At 39.4% G+C, this 20,728-nt stretch overlaps 1 protein-coding gene across 20 annotated transcripts in view; it reads right to left on the reverse strand.

The window, feature by feature from the left end:
• TBC1D5 (TBC1 domain family member 5) overlaps positions 1–20,728 on the reverse strand; it is a 530,543-nt gene that overhangs the window by 235,315 nt on the left and 274,500 nt on the right. For 19 of the 20 annotated variants that reach the window (XM_082392668.1, XM_082392665.1, XM_082392670.1 and 16 more), the window contains 4 exons: positions 15,551–15,659; positions 13,992–14,081; positions 13,817–13,891; positions 12,634–12,701 (listed from right to left, as the gene is read on the reverse strand). In XM_082392668.1, coding sequence (XP_082248794.1) covers positions 12,634–12,701; positions 13,817–13,891; positions 13,992–14,081; positions 15,551–15,659 — 342 coding nt within the window. The remainder of the gene's footprint in view (positions 1–12,633; positions 12,702–13,816; positions 13,892–13,991; positions 14,082–15,550; positions 15,660–20,728) is intronic. The other variant, XM_082392674.1, reaches the window with a different exon arrangement.

Here is a 20,728-nt window from a genome sequence, read left to right on the forward strand (position 1 = left end):
GATTAGTTGACCATAGGTGCGTGGGTTTATCTCTGGGCTTTCTATCTTTTCCATTGATCTATGTTTCTGTTTTTGTGCCAGTACCATATTGTCTTGATTACTGTAGCTCTGTAGTATAGTCTGAAGTCAGGGAGTCTGATTCCTCCAGCTCTGTTTTTTTCCCTCAAGACTGCTTTGGCTATTCGGGGTCTTTTGTGTCTCCATACAAATTTTAAGATTTTTTGTTCTAGTTCTGTAAAAAATGCCATTGGTAATTTGACAGGGATTGCACTGAATCTGTAGATTGCTTTGGGTAGTTAGTCATTTTCACAATATTGATTCTTCCAATCCAAGAACATGGTATATCTCTCCATCTGTTGGTATCATCTTTAATTTCTTTCATCAGTGTCTTATAGTTTTCTGCATACAGGTCTTTTGTCTCCCTAGGTAGGTATATTCCTAGGTATTTTATTCCTTTTTTTGCAATGGTAAATGGGAGTGTTTCCTTAATTTCTCTTTCAGATTTTTCATCATTAGCATATAGGAATGCAAGAGATTTCTGTGCATTAAGTTTGTATCCTGCAACTTTACCAAATTCATTGATTAGCTCTAGTAGTTTTCTGGTGGCATCTTTAGGATTCTCTATGTATAGTATCATGTCATCTGCAAAGAGCGACAGTGTTACTTCTTCTTTTCCAATTTGTATTCCTTTTATTTCTTTTTCTTCTCTGATTGCTGTGGCTAGGACTTCCAAAACTATGTTGAATAATAGTGATGAAAGTGGGCATCCTTGTCTTGTTCCTGATCTTAGAGGAAATGCTTTCAGTTTTTCACCGTTGAGAATGATGTTTGCTGTGGCTTTGTCGTATATGGCCTTTATTATGTTGAGGTAGGTTCCCTCTATGCCCACTTTCTGGAGAGATTTTATCATAAATGGGTGTTGAATTTTGTCAAAAGCTTTTTCTGCATCTACTGATACGATCACATGGTTTTTATTCTTCAGTGTGTTAATATGGTGTACCACATTGATTGATTTGCGTATATTGCAGAATCCTTGCATCCCTGGGATAAATCCCACTTGATAATGGTGTATGATCCTTTTAATGTGTTGCTGGATTCTGTTTGCTAGTATTCTGTTGAGGATTTTTGCATCTATATTCATCAGTGATATTGGTCTGTAATTTTCTTTTTTTGTAGTATCTTTGTCTGGTTTTGGTATCAGGATGATGTTGGCCTCATAGACTGAGTTTGGGAGTGTTCCTTCCTCTGCAATTTTTTGTAAGAGTTTGAGAAGGATGGGTGTTAGCTCTTCTCTAAATGTTTGACAGAATTCACCTGTGAAGCCATCTGGTCCTGGACTTTTGTTTGTTGGAAGATTTTTAATCACAGTTTCAACTTCATTACTTGTGATTGGTTTGTTCATATTTTCTATTTCTTCCTGGTTCAGTCTTGGAAGGTAAAACTTTCAAAGAATTTGTCCATTTCTTCCAGGTTGTCCATGTTATTGGCATAGAGTTGCTTGTAGTAGTCTCTTACGACACTTTGTATTTCTGTGGTGTCTGTTGTAACTTCTTTTTCATTTCTGATTTTATTGATTTGAGTCCTCTCTCTCTTTTTCTTGATGAGTCTGGCTAATGGTTTATCAGTTTTATCTTCTCAAAGAACCAGCTTTTAGTTTTATTGATCTTTGCTATCGTTTTCTTTGTTTCTATTTCATTTACTTCTTCTCTGAGCTTTATGATTTCTTTCCTTCTGCTAACTGTGGGTTTTGTTTGTTCTTCTTTCCCTAGTTCCTTTAGGTGTAAGGTTAGATTGTTTATTTGAGATTTTTCTTGTTTCTTGAGGTAGGCTTGTATAGCTATAAACTTCCTTCTTAGGACTGCTTTTGCTGCATCCCACAGGCTTTGGATCATTGTGTTTTCATTGTCATTTGTCTCTAGGTATTTTTTGATTTCCTCTTTGATTTCTTCAGTGATCTCTTGGTTATTTAGTAATGTATCGTTTAGCCTCCATGTGTTTGTGTTTTTTACGTTTTTTTTCCCTGTAATTCATTTCTAATCTCAGAGCATTGTGGTCAGAAAAGATGCTTGATATGATTTCAATTTTCTTAAATTTACTGAGGCTTGATTTGTGACCCAGATGTGATTTATCCTGGAGAATGTTCCATGCGCACTTGAGAGGAAAGTGTAATCTGCTGTTTTTGGATGGAATGTCCTATAAATATCAATTAATCTATCTGTTCTATTGTGTCATTTAAAGCTTCTGTTTCCTTATTTATTTTCATTTTGGATGATCTGTCCATTGGTGTAAGTGAGGTGTTAATGTCCCCCACTATTACTGTGTTACTGTCGATTTCCTCTTTTATAGCTGTTAGCAGTTGCCTTATGTATTGAGGTCCTCCTATGTTGGGTGCATATATATTTATAATTGTTATATCTTCTTCTTGGATTGAGCCCTTGATCATTATGTAGTGTCCTTCCTTGTCTCTTGTAACATTCTTTATTTTAAAGTCTATTTTATCTGATATGAGTATTGCTACTCCAGCTTTCTTTTGATTTCTATTTGCATGGAATATCTTTTTCCATCCCCTCACTTTCAGTCTGTATGTGTCCCTAGGTCTCTTGTAGACAGCATATATATGGGTCTTGTTTTTGTATCCATTCAGCGAGCCTGTGTCTTTTGGTTGGTTAAACGTCCTTAAATTCATGTTTAAGGTAATTATCAACACATATGTTCCTATTACCATTTTCTTAATTGTTTTGGGTTTGTTTTTGTAGGTCTTTTTCTTCTCTTGTGTTTCCCACTTAGAGAAGTTCCTTTAGCATTTGTTGTAGAGCTGGTTTGGTGGTGCTGAATTCTCTTAGCTTTTGCTTGTCTATAAAGCTTTTGATTTCTCCATCGAATCTGAATGAGATCCTTGCTGGGTAGAGTAATCTTGTTTGTAGGTACTTCCCTTTCATCACTTTAAGTATATCATGCCACTCCCTTCTGGCTTGTAGAGTTTCTGCTGAGAAATCAGCTGTTAACCTTATGGGAGTTCCCTTGTATGTTACTTGTCGTTTTTCCCTTGCTGCTTTCAATAATTTTTCTTTGTCTTTAATTTTTGCCAGTTTGATTACTATGTGTCTTAGCGTGTTTCTCCTTGGGTTTACCCTGTATGGGACTCTGTGTTTCCTGGACTTGGGTGGCTATTTCCTTCCCCATGTTAGGGAAGTTTTCGACTATAATCTCTTCAAATATTTTCTCAGGTCCTTTCTCTCTCTCTTCTCCTTCTGGGACCCGTATAATGCGAATGTTGTTGTGTTTAATGTTGTCCCAGAGGTCTCTTAGGCTGTCTTCATTTATTTTCACTCTTTTTTCTTTATTCTGTTCTGCAGCAGTGAATTCCACCATTCTGTCTTCCAGGTCACTTATCCGTTCTTCTGCCTCAGTTATTCTGCTATTGATTCCTTCTAGTGTAGTTTTCATTCTCGATCTTTGCCTCCATTCTTTTTCCGAGGTCCTGAATCATCTTCACTATCATTATTCTGAATTCTTTTTCTGGAAGGTTGCCTATCTCCACTTCATTTAGTTGTTTTTCTGGGGTTTCATCTTGTTCCTTCATCTGGTACATAGCCCTCTGCCTTTTCATCTTGTCTATCTTTCTGTGAATGTGGTTTTTGTTCCACAGGCTGTAGGACTGTTGTTCTTCTTGCTTCTGCTGTCTGCCCTCTGGTGGAAGAGGCTATCTAAGAGGCTTGTGCAAGTTTCCTGATGGGAGGCACTGGTGGTGGGTAGAGCTGACTGTTGCTCTGGTGGGCAGAGCTCAGTAAAACTTTAATCCACTTGACTGCTGATAGGTGGGGCTGGCTTCCCTCCCTGTTGGTTGTTTGGCCTGAGGCAACCCAACACTGGAGCCTACCTGGGCTCTTTGGTGGGGTAATGACAGACTCTGGGAGGGCTCATGCCAAGGAGTACTTCCCAGAACTTCTGCTGCCAGTGTCCTTGTCCCCACGGTGAGCCACAGCCACCCCCCGCCTCTGCAGGAGACCCTCCAACACTAGCAGGTAGGTCTGGTTCAGTCTCCCCCAGGGTCACTGCTCCTTCCCCTGGGTCCCGATGCACACACTACTTTGTGTGTGCCCTCCAAGAGTGGAGTCTCTGTTTCCCCCAGTCCTGTCGAAGTTCTGCAATCAAATCCCACTAGCCTTCAAAGTCTGATTCTCTAGGAATTCCTCCTCCCGTTGCCGGACCCCCAGGTTGGAAAGCCTGATGTGGGTTCAGAACCTTCACTCCAGTGGGTGGACTTCTGTGGTATAAGTGTTCTCCAGTTTGTGAGTCGCCCAACTAGCAGTTATGGGATTTGATTTTGCTGTGATTGCACCCTTCCTACCGTCTCACTGTGGCTTCTCCTTTGTCTTTGGATGTGGGGTATCTTTTTTGGTGAGTTCCAGTGTCTTCCTATCGATGACTGTCCAGCAGCTAGTTGTGATTCTGGGGTTCTCGCAAGAGACAGTGAGAGCATATCCTTCTACTCCGCCATCTTGTTTCCTTCTTTTTTTTTTTTAACAGAAAAAAAAAAAAAATGGTGTGGAAAAATGCTCAACATTAGGAATTTTTACATCTGTTGTTTTAAAGAGAAAATGTTAGCAATTATTAATGAATCCACAAAATATCAAATGACAAGATAAAAAAAAATTGAGGAAAGAAAGTTTGCTGAAATAGATTACATCTAAAGCTTGGCCCATATGGGAAATATAAATGAAAGGGAGCATCAAATGAGAAGGCTGGATCATTAAAGATCTAACCATGTCATGGAGATTCAAGTGGGACAGAGCGGAATGAACTATGAGTGAGCTGCCTGAACTGCCAACCCCAAGAACCCTACAATAAACAGAAACATGAAAGACCAGAAGCTGAAGACAACGACCAGGAAACCCGACAGGCAGTCAGATCGACTGTTAAACATAGGCACCATTACAATAATAAAAGTAAGTTAAAGAATTTTAATCATGTAATTCAGGAGAGAGGGAGAACGCATTTGAAGAAAAGACGGGCCATAGCTTATAAATATGTTTGGCAATAGCTTATAAATATGTTAATTTGCAAATGATGTTATAGACACTATAAATATACTTTTAGAATAGACCTTGATAGACCAAATAACAGACTTCTTTGGTATCTAATATGGAAATGATCTTTTATCCTGAACTCAATATTTCCCATCATTTTAAATAATACTGAATTTCATTTAATGTTACAGCCTTTGAAGCATGGCAAAATTGGTTCAGAATGGACGATTCAAGTTCTGAATTAGAAATGCTGTAAATTGGAAGCTACTTGATTTACCTTTTGATTTTCAGCTGTTTTTTTTTCATTCAGTAATAAAAATGAGAACAGTAACAATCTCATTAGGTTGAGATAAGGAACAATTAATTGAAATGAATACAAAACCCTTTGAGGCAAAAAAGAGTTAGTAAAAGAAAAGAATATTAAAATTAGTTGAAAGAGGAGATGACATTTAATACAGTGACATATTCAGATCGAATACATTCAATAATGATGGCAACAACACAGCTCACGAGACGCAATTATCTTGTTTAAACTCAGACTAGAAGGCTGACAAAAGTATTTTTTTAAGTGTGTTTATGTTTCTGAAGATTGAAAATGTTAGAGACTGTTATTACTAAAATTGAACAATACCGATCATCAGTGATAAGATTCACCATCAAAGAGCGTTTATTAATAAGCATAACCCTGACTCTGCACAGTGTGACAGAAGTAAGATTTGGTCCATGCCCTCCAGGGGTTACCATTAGGTCTGAAAGATGAGACCTGGGCTGACACCAGAGCTCCTGTGCATACTCTTTCCATCACAGTATTGCTATTTTGCACTGTAACTTTTTTTAGGTCTGCTTTCTCTATTAGACTTTGAGCTTCTTAAGGGCCCATGCCATATTTGTCTTGGCATCTGCAGTGCCAAGGAGATTAATATAAATGTATCGAACACATTGGCAGATTGAATACATTGGCAGGTCTAAATAAATATAAGACGAAACAAACTTAAGTAACATTATCACAGAGTTATTAAGAAAATGCCACTGGCACACAGAATCGGCACAAATTATTTCCAGTTGTGAAGACTGGAACATGCTTCATGAACAGGGTGGTGATGAACTCAGGCCTTGAAGGATGAGCTGTCAGGACCCCAACAGGGAGCAGTGGGGGGAAGTGTAATCCCAGCAGAGGAGCAGCTGAGGAATGCAAATGGAAAGCAAAAACCTGTGCCGGAAACAATGCCAGAGCACTGGTCTAAAAGAGAATTCTGGAGGGACGTCAGCTTTCTGGTTCTGCATATAAGTAGCTTGGACTTCACTACTCTATCCTAACAACAAGTAAAAAGCTGAGCAGACTGAGAAATCAACAGCTCTTCTTGGATTCCCAAGAGAGGCGAGGACACAGGGCAAACCGCTGTCCCCAAGATTGGAGAGACAGACAGGCAAATACAGGGAGCCACCCTTACCAGAACAAAGACTCACAAGCAAAACCCCTGGCAGGAACCAGTGCTGGGGAAGGAAAACCTGAACTGTAATTGACAGATTGCTAGAAGCTCACTGGACAGCTCTGAGAGTTCAAAAACTCCAGGAAAACCCCATCACAGGGAGGCCCACACAATACTGTGAGACTTACTTCCAGGAGCTCGACCAGGTTCCCACAGTAAGTATCAGAGAAAAATGCCCTCAGCGTCCAACAGGGGAGGGGAAAAGGGGGCAATCTGAATAGAGCACTCTGCTCTTCTTAACAAGGCCTGCCTGCAGGGAAGACTAGTTAACCAGAGCCTAACCTGCTGGGATACCATCAGACCCTAACTGACCTGGGGAAAGGCAAATACCCAACTCCAACCCCCTCTGCCATCCTGTCCCATCTAGGTGGGGAGGGGGACCTGAGAAACACTTGTGAAGGGCACAGTCCAGAGGCACATCCCTAAAAGACTGGTCGTAAGTCTAAAGAACACTTCCCCTCTCCCCTCACCTTATCACCACATTACTAACGACCTACTTACAGCAGTTCCTTCAGCCAGTACATCATGTCTGGCTATCATAAAACAACAACAACAAACATTACAAGGCATAACAAAAAGCAAAAAACAAACAAACGATTCGAAGAGACAGAGCAAACATCAGAACCAAAGAAAGCAAGGATGCTGGAATTAGGAAATCAGGAATTTAAAACAAGTATGATTAACATGCTCAGGGCTCTAGTGGATAAAGTAGACAGCATGCAAGAACAGACAGGCGATGTAAGCCAAAGATGGAAATCCTAAGCAAGAACCAAAAAGAAATTCTAGACATACAAAAACACTGTAAGAGAAATGAAGAATGCCTTTAATGGGCTCCTTAGTAGACTGGACACAGCTGAGAAAAGAATCTGCACCAGAGGATATCTCAATAGAATCCTCAACAACTGAAAAGCAAAGAAAACAGAGACAAAAAAATAGAAGAGAACACCCAAAGACTGTGGGACAGCCATAAAAGGTGTAACATACACGTCATGGAAATATCAGAAGGAGAAGAGAGAGAAAAAGGAACAGGAGAACTATTTGAAATAATAACTGAGAAATTCCCCCAATTAATGTCAGCTACCAAACCACAGAACCAGGAAGCTCAGAGACCAGCAAGCAGGATAAACGCCAAAAGAATGACACCTAGGTATATCATTTGCAAACTGCTGAAAATCAAAGATAAAGTCCTCAAAGGAGGGGGGAAACATCTTACCTACATAGGAATAAGGAATTACATCCAACTTCTCCTCAGAAACCATGCAAGACAGAAAAGTGTGAACTGAAATATTTAAAGTGTTGAAAGGCAAGAAACCCACCAACTTAGAATTCTGTATCTCGCAAAATTACCCTTCAAAAGTGAAGGAGAAATAAAGACTTTCTCAGACAAGCAAAAATTGTGAGAATCTGTCAGTAGACTTGCCTTACAAGAAATTATTTTAAAAGTTCTTTAGAAAAAAGGAAAATAATTTCTGACTCTGATCTACATAAAGGAAGAGTGTTAAGAAGGAATAAAGGTAAAATAAAAACTTTCTTTTTTCTTGCTCTTAACTGACATAACAGATAACAATTTGTTTAAAATAATAATACCAACAATGTATTCAATTATGCATGCCTGTGCGTATATATACATATGGATACATATGCTTACATATGCTTATGTATAAGTGAAATGAATGACAGAAATCATACAAGGGACAGCAGGGAGGAATTAGAATTATTTTGCTATTATAAGGCACTGACACTATCTTTGAAGTGGTAGAGTGTAATTTGAAAGTGGGTTTGCTGAAATGTATATTGCAAAATCCCAGGTAACTACTAAGAAAAAAGTAAAAGAAGTATAACCAACATGCTAAGAAAGGAGAGAAAATGGAATAACCTAAAATGCTCAATTAAAACTATGAAAGGTGGAAAAGAGTAGAAGACAAAAATAGGAATAAAGAACAAGGTAATGAATAGAAAACAGTAACAAATATGACAGATAATAATCCAACTATATCAGTAATCACTTTGAACATCAATGTAGACCACCTAAACGCACCAATTAAAAGACAGACATTGTCAGAGTGGATCAAAAAAACAAGACCCAACTATACGTTGCCTTTAAGAAACCACTTTAAATAGAACAACACATGTAGATTAAAAGTAAATAGATGGAGAACAACATACCATGCTAACACTAGTTAAAAGATAAGAAAGGACACTGTATAATGATAAAGGGATCAATTCTCCAAGAAGGCATACAACCCTTAACAGGTATGCACCTAGTAAGAGAGCATCACACTATGCAAGGCAAAACCCGATAAAACCGGAAAGAGAAATAAAAGAATCCACTATCACGGTTGGCAACTTCAACACCCCTCTAACAGAAATGGACAGGCCTGGCAGGCAGAAAACCAGTAAGGACCGAGTTGAACTCAGCAACGTCATCAATCAACTGGATCTAACTGACATCTACAGACCACTTTATCCAACAACAGCTGGGTACACATTCTCCTCCAGCTCACATGGAATGTTCACAGAGATAGATCCCATTCTGAACCATAAAACACACTTTAACAAATTTGACAGAAGAGAAATCATACAGTGTCTGCCCACAGACCACAGTGAAATTAAACGAGAAATCAATAACAGAAAGGTAACTGGAAAGCCCTAAAAGGGAACTGTGTGTGTGTTTGGGAGTCTGGGTTAAGTACATCTTCTGCAAACCACAGAGAGTCGCAGAAGGTCTTAGATTAGGCAAGTAGGAGCACGACTAGAAATGTGCTTTGGGAAAACAAGGCTGTAACACGTGGGCTGGACTGGAAGAGAAAGTTAACAGATCCAAAGAAAACAGTTAAACAAGTAAGAAACTCCAGGTAAGAGGTAAAAAGGACCCAAAACAGACTAGTAACAGTGGAATAGAACCGAGGAATGTGAGAAAGCTACAAATAATGACACCTAATTTGTATTTTAAAATATAAAATGTATGTCCTCACCTCATCTCCTCCCATCTTCATCTTCAGTCTATGTCACCGACACCACTGAACTTGGGACACGGCAACCAACTCCTGGCTGCCCTCCCAGCTGCCGTGCTCACGTCCACCTTCACCCCACTGCGTGGCAGCCAGAATTCTCTTCTCAGACCTCATACCCCTGCTCAGTATCCTCCAAGTGGGACCAAACCCAAACTCCTCACTGTGGCCGGCAGGACCACCTCTCAGGCCTCCCTACTGCAATCACCCGCCTCCAGCCACCGCGGCCTCCCTTCAGTTTCTCTGAACCCTCAGCCCACTTTCACTGCGGACTCGGCACCAGCTGCCCCCTCTGCCTGGAATGGGCTTCCCCTACATCTTCACATGGCTGGCTTTTTAAAATGTGTCACTTCTCAGCTCACATGTCGTCTTCTCAGAGATGCCGTTGCCGATGACTGCTCTTAAAGCAGCCACCCGTCTAGCTGTCCTATTATCCTGCTTGATTTCTTCACAGCAATCACCACCCTCTACCATCACCCCCTTCATCTAGACGGGCACACTGTCTCACTCCCCAGCACCCCACCCTGAAATGTACATCCTGTGATGGCAGGCCCTTGTCTGTCTCACTCACCACCCTGTTCCCGCAGGGAAAGGACAGGCCTGAAACAGAGGAGACATTCAGCAAAATATACACTCAAAGAACACCAAATTCCCTCACAGATGCTAGTGAACGAGTAACACCGTGTAACATTCACTGAGCTGTGTGTCTCCCTTTCTTCTCCTGTTGCTCTATGAGCTGCTGTACTGACTGGATTGAAAACCATGCATTTGAGATCACGTAGTGCCTTCTAAAGAGAGTGTATCGGGACCTCCCTGGCAGTCCAGTGGCTAAGACTCTGCGCTTTCAATGCAGGGGGCATGGATGGGATCCCTGGTCAGGGAACTAGGATCCCATGTGCCACGCGTCCAAAAAATAAATAAATGAAATTTGTTTAAAATAAAATAAAATAAATAAATAAATAAATAAAGAGGGTGTATTGCTTAAAGCAGTAAAATTATTCAAGTTATTCAGCTTTTATTAGGCAATTTGGTGGCTTTAAAATAAGACGGACACCCTTACCTTACAAGCTAAGTTACCTGTCCCCAAATTTATACACAGATGGCAAGGAGACTTCCTCTAAATGTAGGGGAGAGCCATTGGGAGAGCCTTCTGGGGAAGCAGGTCTGCAACCTCCCCCTCCCAGGCTATGAACTATAGGCCTCCTAGCAGCCTTCCCTGCATCTCGGGTTTGCCAACTTAACTAAAATGCACCAGTGAAGACAAATCATAAGGGAAAACAAAAATAGCCATGTATGCGTGTTACACGCATACACACATACGTATTTATAAGAAAAATACATAGAAAATATAAAACCAAATAGTTACAAGAATATAGCTTTTGAGAAATAACATTTTCTCACACAGCAAAGCAGAAACGTTTGAGCTAAGGAACCAAAATGATGAAGAGGCTCCCAACGCCACTTCCTGCTTGGTTTGGCCATCCAACTTTTTTTCTTTGCCTTCCTCTTTTTTTTCCTATTTCTTTTGGCCAATCTGGCCCATGTGGCCGCTAGTGTGTGACTCTGCCCCAGTGCCATGGCATGTCCACTTCCATTTGGTAACAGTAGAGGACACTGACTAAAACCCTTCTTAAACAGAAGCTGTCAAGTTTTCTAAGATAACTGCCTGGCATTTTCCAAAACAGATACTTTGACTGCTTGGTTAGCAATATATACCGTGCCTTTTGCTTTTATGAGGTCTGTTTTATTGCCACTGATGACCCAGCTGGCTCCCTAAATGACTGGTGAGGAAATTCACCCTTTTGTTTTACCCAAAAGACATTTACTGAGTGCCTCCCGGGAACCAGTACAGCAGCATTCTGCCTTCTGAAAGCACCTACTAGCGATCCAGCACCACCACCTGACACTGGAGGGTAGCTTCCCTATCACTGCTTAGTCCCCAGTCCTAAGCAAGCTCATCAAAATGATCCCTACCTCACACCTCCAACCCACCATCACGGCCAGTTAGCTATGGTTTTGTTCTTCTCTGAACCCATGACTCCTCTGAATTGTTTCCATTTTAAAATAGAAAATCTCATTTGTTAAATATGTAGTATAACCTTATAAAAGGCCGTGTCATCTGATTATTCTGTTTGGGACCTGGAAAGAGATGAATGTCAGAGAGCCAGTGGCCCTGACATTGCACTAGGGGAGCAGGACTTGAACCAGGAGTGGGGCAGACAAGCAGAGTCGTAGGAGGACCTGGAAGGAAGCAGTGGATTCAGGACTCTGCACATACCTGGCTAGTCCCAAATCCCAATGATGAACTCAAATTTACTAACCTTTATGTAGTTCGCAGTTTAAAGTATAAACACATCTAATTTACTACCATTATCAACATGTTAATCTATAACAATCCCTTGAGGTGGTTACTCTTATCCTTGTTTTACGGAAACAGACACCTAAGGGCGAACGATGTTTGTTGAAATTAATTTGCCCAGGATTATAGCATACATTGCTAGAACTTACCCTGGGCTCTTCCTACACAAATTCCATGTAATTCTCACTACATGACCCAAAAAGATGAGGTCCAATATATAAAAGTTATAGACATTAACTACATGCTAAATAAAGAACCAATCTTCATATAATAAATATTGAGTAGACAGAGTTGTTTGCAAACCTGAATGGTGTCAAGAGGACGAGAAATAAGGGGGGGTAAAAATAATAGTTGTCATTTAAAAAGTAATTTGATTAGAAAGGGATTCAAAGGTGTAAAGCAAAAGATAATTTTTTTTAGCAAAACCAGTATTAATACTATAAAATATAACCTTAATCAGCGCACATGACTTCAAATAATCATTGGGAACTGAAAAACTGATTTAAATAGTTAAGTATTTACATATTATTTTAATATTATAAATGTAATTTACTTTGACAAAGGGAACACAAAAATCTATACTTTAAGAATAGAAAGTAATTATTATTATCAAACTGTGGCCCAAATAACTGTTAACACAAGTAGAATACTGCATTCAATTAAGATTGTATATTTTACTAAAACTGCAAAGAGGTAATGCCAGTTTGAATTACTGAAAGTAACCTGTAAGTAGTTCTACATACGTTCTTTTGACATCTTGTTCAATCATTGACCGAAGTTCTTTATCCTGGAAGAATTTGTTCCAAAGACTCTGAAATAAGGAAAGCAACCTATTTAAAATAATACCACAACTTTGCTTGACTTTCATGATCTCAATTTAATAATTAAATGATTAAATTTATCCCTCTCTGAGTTATGATTTTACATTGCAGATAGCAAACCTGAACCTGGAAAAATTTTTATTAAAATCTACTTTAATCTCAGAAACACATCCTTATTCTAACATCAACTTTTCCAGTGATATTACTGTGTACATTTAAAATTTTCTACTATCTGTTTAAAGTGAATGATACTTTTATTGCTATACATCTGCTGCTACCCCTACAACAACAAAAAGGTCCGCCTGGATTAGAGGAGGCCCATTGGCCAAGCGGTCACACTTGAACCTGACCTGAACTGCCAACGCACTAAGAAAGATAATGTAACATTTTCTATTAGGCTCTGGTTTTATAATCAAATAGATTTTTATGTACTTCTTAAAATGTGAACTTAAAGTTTTAAAAATTGTTTCATATTTCATGCTGCTATACCACAGACTATATTAGAATAATTACATGTATCAGGAAAAAGAAATGTTAATGTTATGTAGAAAATAGAGAAAAAGAAGAGTTCGTTAACACGGAAATAGGAATTAGAGCAGCAACTGAAGCAGTTACACAATCAATACCTCTGAGGTAGTAATTACTCCTCGTGGGCCCGATCTTTTTCGTGATCTTTAAAAACTTGTTCACATATTCACTACAAACAGTTGCTTTCCTTCGTGTGACCTGGTCCTCCCAGGTGAAGCCTTCTCTACCTTTGTCAGGAAGGGAGGCTCTCCGCAGCCTTCCCGCTCCCCCCTGCGACCCTGGGAGGACAGTTCTACCCTCATCTTCGTGCTCTTCTCTCTGACCCTCGGCTCTTGCAGACCCCTGGGGCCTCTTCTTGGCAGTGCCCTTCCCCAGAAATAGACCACTGGCTTCCTACAACACTGTCCATACACAGCACGGAATAAAGGCCATCTGGTTTTAGGCGGTATAACACGCGGGGTAAAAAAATAATAATAATTGGTGTGGAATAACACTGCTTTCGTGGTGATGGATAACAAGACATAAGCATACTCTTATGGGCAAAAGCGGTTGAGATATGAATAAAGACAGACTTTACCCCTTCATCCTGGGAAAGGGGATTATTGATCATCAAGTCTTGCTGGCCAACAACCTTCCTCGGGTTTGTGATGTGCTGGGAAAGAAAGAGAGAAAACACAAATGCAAAGATCAGAGGCTACTGGACTCCAAAGCATACTTAAGAAAACAATTCCATTAATTAAAGTACAACTTACTATTTCTTTAACGTTGCTATACCATGCTCTTAATTCTTTAATTCTATTTATCCACTGACTTTTATCTTGAGGAAGAACACAAAGAAAGAGCTGTCAAAAAAAAAAAAAAAAAAAAAGGAAACTTTTATAAAAATCCTGAGAAGTAAAATATCAAACTATGGCAAATGGCACCACCTGAAAACTGAAGAAGATATTCCTATTCATGTTACCATTCCAATCCTCAGTCAATTATATTTGGGGGTATTTAAGAAATATATAAATTTGGACAATTCCAAAAGTGAACAAAGGCCAAAGAACAAGATCCCAAAAGCTACATCACAAGATGGAATCAACCTCCCCCTCCACATTTATAATAAAAGTGAACAAGAAAAATTCATTGAGGTTCAAGTACAATTCTGTTTTACATTCTTATATTAAGGGGGGCTGCTGGGGTGTATTAACAGGCGCAAGGTCCAATTTGTAGTTTCAAGGTTTCAGGTCTGTCTTCAAACACGCAGGTAAAGGACAGAGAGGAACAATCTGAGGACACAGCCTGAGCACTGAAGCCGTTCCTTCTACAGCAGAAAACGTAATTTACAACTAGCAGTCAGCTTATGAAAATAACAAGCATTCTTAAAAAGACAAATTTGATTTAATTTAGCTTAATACAACATTAAAAAAAATCTGGGTTTGAGTTTATTTTTAGCGAATGAAGGAGACTTAAGAAGTTCAACAACAAGTAGTTGGGGGTGGGCCCAAACCTCCTGGTACAAACAGCCGAGCAGCACAACCCCTGCCTCCACTGCCTGCACCAAACGCAAGAAAAATGCACTTCGACTATTAAATCTAAATAATTAAATTTCAAACTGTCTACTACATTATGTGTTCCTTACTGTCTTCACTTGCAGGCTCCGTATGCTGAACTTGTGCAGATGAATCCTAAACAACTTTCAAGAGAAGTCATTTTAAAAGTGAGTCTCAATCTAAATTGATTCACTTTGAGAGAACAAAAAGGGACAGATTTCCAAGCGATGAAAGAGATACTCTAGCTCATCATCATTCATGTGGTGACCGATGGGCTTTCTCTGGAAGGAGACTGACCTAATCTCCCTCCACTTCTCCTTCTTGCTGCCCTTCTCTCGGTGCTTCTAGGACAAAAAATACGGAAAATCTTTTCCACCTGTTATTTGTGAAGAAAAAAGGGAGGGTGGCCACATGACGGCACTTGATATAACAGGAGCCTGGAAACATTCACACGCACGCACACCCCCTTCCAGCAGCAAGGATTTCTGCAAGTGCCTCTGGGGACCCGGAAGGCGTTGCTTGAGTTCCACGCCATCAAATAGGATGAAAAGACCGTTATTTCAAATGACTCCTTCACCATCGCCGGTTATCCAGGACTGAGGTGGTTCAACCTTATTAGCAAATGTCCTATGAAAGATAAACCTGGATAGCCAAAACCTCGAGAGTGAAGTCTCTTGGAAAATTCAGTGATCCCCCGCATGGGTGATCTTCCGGGGCACCAGGTAATGTGTTGATATACTGCAACCACAAACTGTAAATAAATATTTTCTTCTTACCTTCCAGCAAATGCTGCGGAACCTGCTGCTTCTCAGCTGCCCATTAATCCCCTTCTGCCTTATTGTTGCCAGGTAATTGTTGTTTACAAATAGTTCTTCCCATTCTTTCCTAGATGCAAGAAACCAAAGCGTGGGGATCCTTTTGTTAAAATTCTCTGCTTGGAGAGGACTGCTACAGGAATTTAATTTTAAATAAGTCTCAGAAATGCAACTTTTAAAACGTATATATTTATTTGTGTACTGTTTCTGAACGCATGGCTGTCTTTTTGGACAGAGTTCTTTAGTAGATTTAATGAATATGTAGATCGCTATAATTATGCCAGCTACTGAAATTCATAATGTCTATGGAGGCTATTCCACTGCCTCTAAAATGATGGTACTGCAGTTCAGTGAATCAACAAGAAAGAAATGAATATTAATATAAGTATATGACTGCTTTAGCCATTGACAAAGATATACCTGCTCCAAAAATACACAACCAAAAAGTGGGCCATTGATCGTATTGGCTTCTCACCTGAAATATCTCATTAAATCAACTCATTTTTCTTTCATGTCAAGCTGGGCAGTTATATAGAACACTACTTTCTTTAGTTTTTAGTACTATTTACTATTGAAATCTCTGCAACTTCTTTCCACACGATCAGTTTTAAAATTTTAACAGGTGCAGGCAAATGTGAAAAAAACATCAAAAAAATTAAAAAGCCTCACTGTAAAAACTGTGAAAGGCAAGCTTGAGTACCCTGCCGCCCGTACCTATGGCTGAGGAGATAAACAACTGAAATATGCCTCCCAGGCATGCAGACACCAGGGGCCCAACACCTGTGCCTCATTAATATACAAGTAAATCTGCCCTACCGGGAAACAATTGGAAATTAATTGTCCCAAACCATTTACTGAGTTTGAATAAAGGAAGCAGACCTATATTCCCTGTGTCTGGTACCAAACTAAACATCAAGAATCATTTGTCAACAGTTGAGGCTACTGAGTGCAGCTTTATGAAATTTCTCTCAGATTCCATAATGCCACAATAAAACTTATAATGTAAAATTTATTATCAAAGCTGCAAGCCTGGCAATCTCTTCAGAGACCAACTCGCGAGAGAAAGCCTCTAAACCCTTCAATCATCCTTCTCTGTAATGCACAGTTGTCGCTGGCCAGACCCCACTCGTGTTCAGAAAGGACAGCCATACACAAGGCGATCTTAGAGCCGGTATCATAACCAACTGCACACCTAACGTGCAAAACCCTGACAGCAGAGCAAGCTGCATCTTCCCCACAGAGCTTTCCAGAAGAGTGGCCGAGGCAACGGCACGTTCCCTAATGCCACGAGCAGGAGAACGTCCAGCCTCAGCCCCGCAGCACTGATCTCCAGCCGCGCCAAGCTTCTGCCAGAAGGGGCTTGTGGCTAAGTGTGACAAACGCGACACACAGGCCAACCCTATGCTGGAAAGAAAGAAATTCCTACCACTACTCCATGAAAATGTCTTATTTCCATCACCCTATTCATAAAAGAAAATAATATTTCATTTTGATTTCACTTGCTTTTGTATCATTAGTGAAACCGAAAATTTTTCATGCTTTTGGGCCATTTGATTTCTTCTTTTTTAAAACTTCCTTTCTGTAAAATGGAATAATAATTATAGCATCTACCTCAAATAATTATTATGAGAATTAAAATATGTGAACAGTCCTTAGAAGGGGACTGGCGTATCATAACATTTTAGAAAATTAATATTATTATTAATAATAATTATAACACAGCTTTTATCTTGTTGTCTTGGGCTTATTGTTCCGAGAGGAGTTTTTCATACATTAAAGACATCACACCTTTGTCTGCCATATATACGTATTTTTAACACAATTATTTTGATTTTCAACATGCTGAAGCTTTTTGTGTATAATTTAAACCTAACATTTATTTCCTCTTGATGCTCTTTCCATTGTTTTCAGGCTTAAGTAATTCTTAGCCACTCCAAGTTCAAAGAAATGTTCACTGAATTCTTGAGTTTTTGGAACATCACTTTTGGCCATTTGTATTATCTATCATATTTTAAATACATTATCCATTTCCCAACAGTTTCACGTATATTACCCACATCTCACTGTTCACGTTTTGTTTTTATACAGTTTGGAGTAATACTCAAAGATGAGATAAAAAACGAGTACAAAGAACGTTACAGGAGTACATCTCCGAAAACATGCCTATGTTTAAATAGCTTGTGGTCTATGAACAGAAAGCACAGATTTCAAATGGAATAATTTGTCCGAGACCATGCAGTTCCGTGGCCTGAAAACGCCAATACCTTCCCGATCAGAGAGGTAAAGTGTGAGGCAACGACTCCTCCAGCCTCTTCCAAAATCAGCTCCTATTCACAGGTACCAAGACATTGTGAAAGTAGACACAGCTGGTGGCTAGATTCATTGCCATCTTGTCAAGGTCAGGAGCCTTTCAAGGTCAAGTTACACACCACTTACGTAATGAAGGATAGTTATTTGTTAGCTCAAATAAGACCCTGAGCCTTGATTACCGTGTTGGTAAAGAATAAAGGGGACTGAGGCATGCGAAATGGAAACATTCTCTCTGAAATTCACAATCATTTAAATGTATTCATAGGTCCTCATAGTTCCAATTAAGGCACAAATCTCAAACTGATGGAGAGCTCTAACAACAGAGGTATATAAAGGCCACAAGAAAACGTATTAATTGTCTTTCTCTTCTATGGAATGGTGTTTCATTAATAAACTGTGATACAGAGTAAACATAATAAACATTTATTCAGTGCCTACTGTGTGCTTAGCACTCAGAGATATTTGAAAAAGCATATTTAAAAAAGTTAAGGGAGTAGACGGATGTGTAAACCAATAATCATATGATTAAGGCAAAGCACTCTGGCGGTGCAGAGGAGGGTGAAATAATTTTATATCTAAAAATTAAAACTCGGTGTAAAAAATGATAAACAGTATCCCCGTAGGCACTGAAATGCCACCCTAAAAACTGAGCTGCCAGACGTTAAACAGTCTATAGAGGACAAAATGTTGGAAAGTTGAGCCCTTTGAAGGGAGCTGGAAAAAAATTAAAGTTTTTTCCAATCACAAATACAAATGGTGGACAACACTCCTGAACTCAGGTGAAGACCTGGGAAAACAATAGTAAGTACTGAGGAGTCAGTGGTGGAATTTTGCAGTTTAATTAACAAAAATAAAGAAAAGGTAGTTGCTAAACTTTGTCTTACATAGGAAAACATACAGTCTGTCACAGCAAAAATCTAGCAGTGGTGTTCTCAAAATGCTAAAAAAAAAATCCATTCAAAAATGCTTAAAAAAAGTCCATTCAAAATATATAATATTTTGGGTAAATCACTTTTAACCTCTACAACAACCCTCCTGGGGTGAATAATTTTAACCCCTCCCCCCCCATGAATGACAAAACTGAGGCCCAGAAAAGTTAAATAAGTTGTCAAGAGAGAAATGGAATGAGAATTAGGAAAAGCACCTTCCAGAATAACATGGCTGAAAACACTAAAGGGAAGCATAATACTCCACACATCAAAAGACATAAATGGTCCCTGGCAACAAGGCAAGATAGGAATGCGACCTTATATTTTCTTCCTTACATTTTTAGAGTTTGAACATCAAGTCCAAAAGTATAGAGAGAAGTTTTCACCAGTTGGACTGAGAAGGGAAGTCAACAGATGCTGTGAGTGGTTAAGAACACATGGGACATTTAGGTGCATAATCTCCTCAAATGGAACCTGGGTCTTAAAAACTCTCTGGATAATGCACTAGTGCCATCTAGTGGCAACGACTCTGCATTGCAGGCACTGGGTCCCTGAAAACGTAACCAGCATCTCAGCAAGAGGAGGCAGGAATGGGCTGTTTCGTTTCCCCTGCCAATGTGAGCAGATTAGCAGTGGCTGCCCTGGAAGCACTGTGTTCAGGATTCTGGGAACACCTCTGTGCTCCTCAGGGAAGAACATTCATTGGCCATGAACACTACAATAATTTCTAAATAAGTGAAATTAATTTTTGCAGCAGCAATGGATGCCTTTCATTTAAGAAGAACTATTTAGGTAGTTAAGGCTCTTGCAATTAATTTTTTTTGTTGACATGGGAATCAACTAGAATTTGCAGTGAAGAAATACAACTGATGACCATAAGGAGATAACTATTTCTAATTATATATTTTAATGTATTTTCCCAATATACGCACATAAAATTAGTATGAAACTGGTTAGCACCTTCCCAATTTAATTGTTGAAATATTTTTGTAACCTAAAGAATGCAAAAATGACGAGGCAATTCTGGAATAAAAAATTTCTGAATTGTTGTCCCAAATGAGGATACACTAGAGAAAATAACTTTATACTATATATTTTATATGATGGTTTTACCCGATTTTCTGGCTTTATTTAGACAGGAAACAATGTCTCTGTGAAGCTAACGTAAGAAACCCAGACAATTACAATAACTGAGAAGAGTTCATAGACTACACACTACATACTACTACAGTCTAGTACTGAGTATCTCCAATACTTGGTCAAGAGGAGCTACGTTGGCTTTTACTGATAATAAAGTTGGAGCAGAGGAGGGCTCGTCACCACAGGGAAGGTCGAGAAGTCACAGACAAGCTGCGGGGGGTGGGGGGTGGGGCGGGGTGGAACAGGAGCTCTCAGAGATGGCCCTGTGGTTTACAAGGTCAGCCAGTCAACCATCGTCATCTCGTCTTTGAGATGTAACTAGAGCAACAGTAGAACTAAAGGCCAGGTCAAAGGAAGGTGGTCTTTAAGGCAGACAAGATGGGTAGAATACTTGAAGGTGAGGAACCACAGGTAAGAAAACTGCATCTGATGCACAATGGTTTATACAATTTTATAATCCTAAAGTGCATGCCAATATGTGAGGAGATTGCCATATTAATTACGATCATATTTGCTTTATCAAATGCAAAGGGAGAAAGGGCACAGTACATTTTTTAATCTGTATAGAAATGTATCAGGGAAAGATTTCTCTTAATGAAAGGGCTGTACCATGATTCCAATATTCCACATAGAGGAGTATGTGCCTTTATACCATTTTAAAGGGGTGGTTTTTAAAATACTATTGAAATAGAACAAGGAACATCTAACTTAAAAATCAAAGGAAACAGGAGAAGTGTAAATTAGGTATGTCAGCATCAGA

The sequence above is a fragment of the Balaenoptera borealis genome (genome assembly GCF_965194805.1).
Source record: "Balaenoptera borealis genome assembly, chromosome: 5".
NCBI lineage: Eukaryota > Metazoa > Chordata > Mammalia > Artiodactyla > Balaenopteridae > Balaenoptera > Balaenoptera borealis.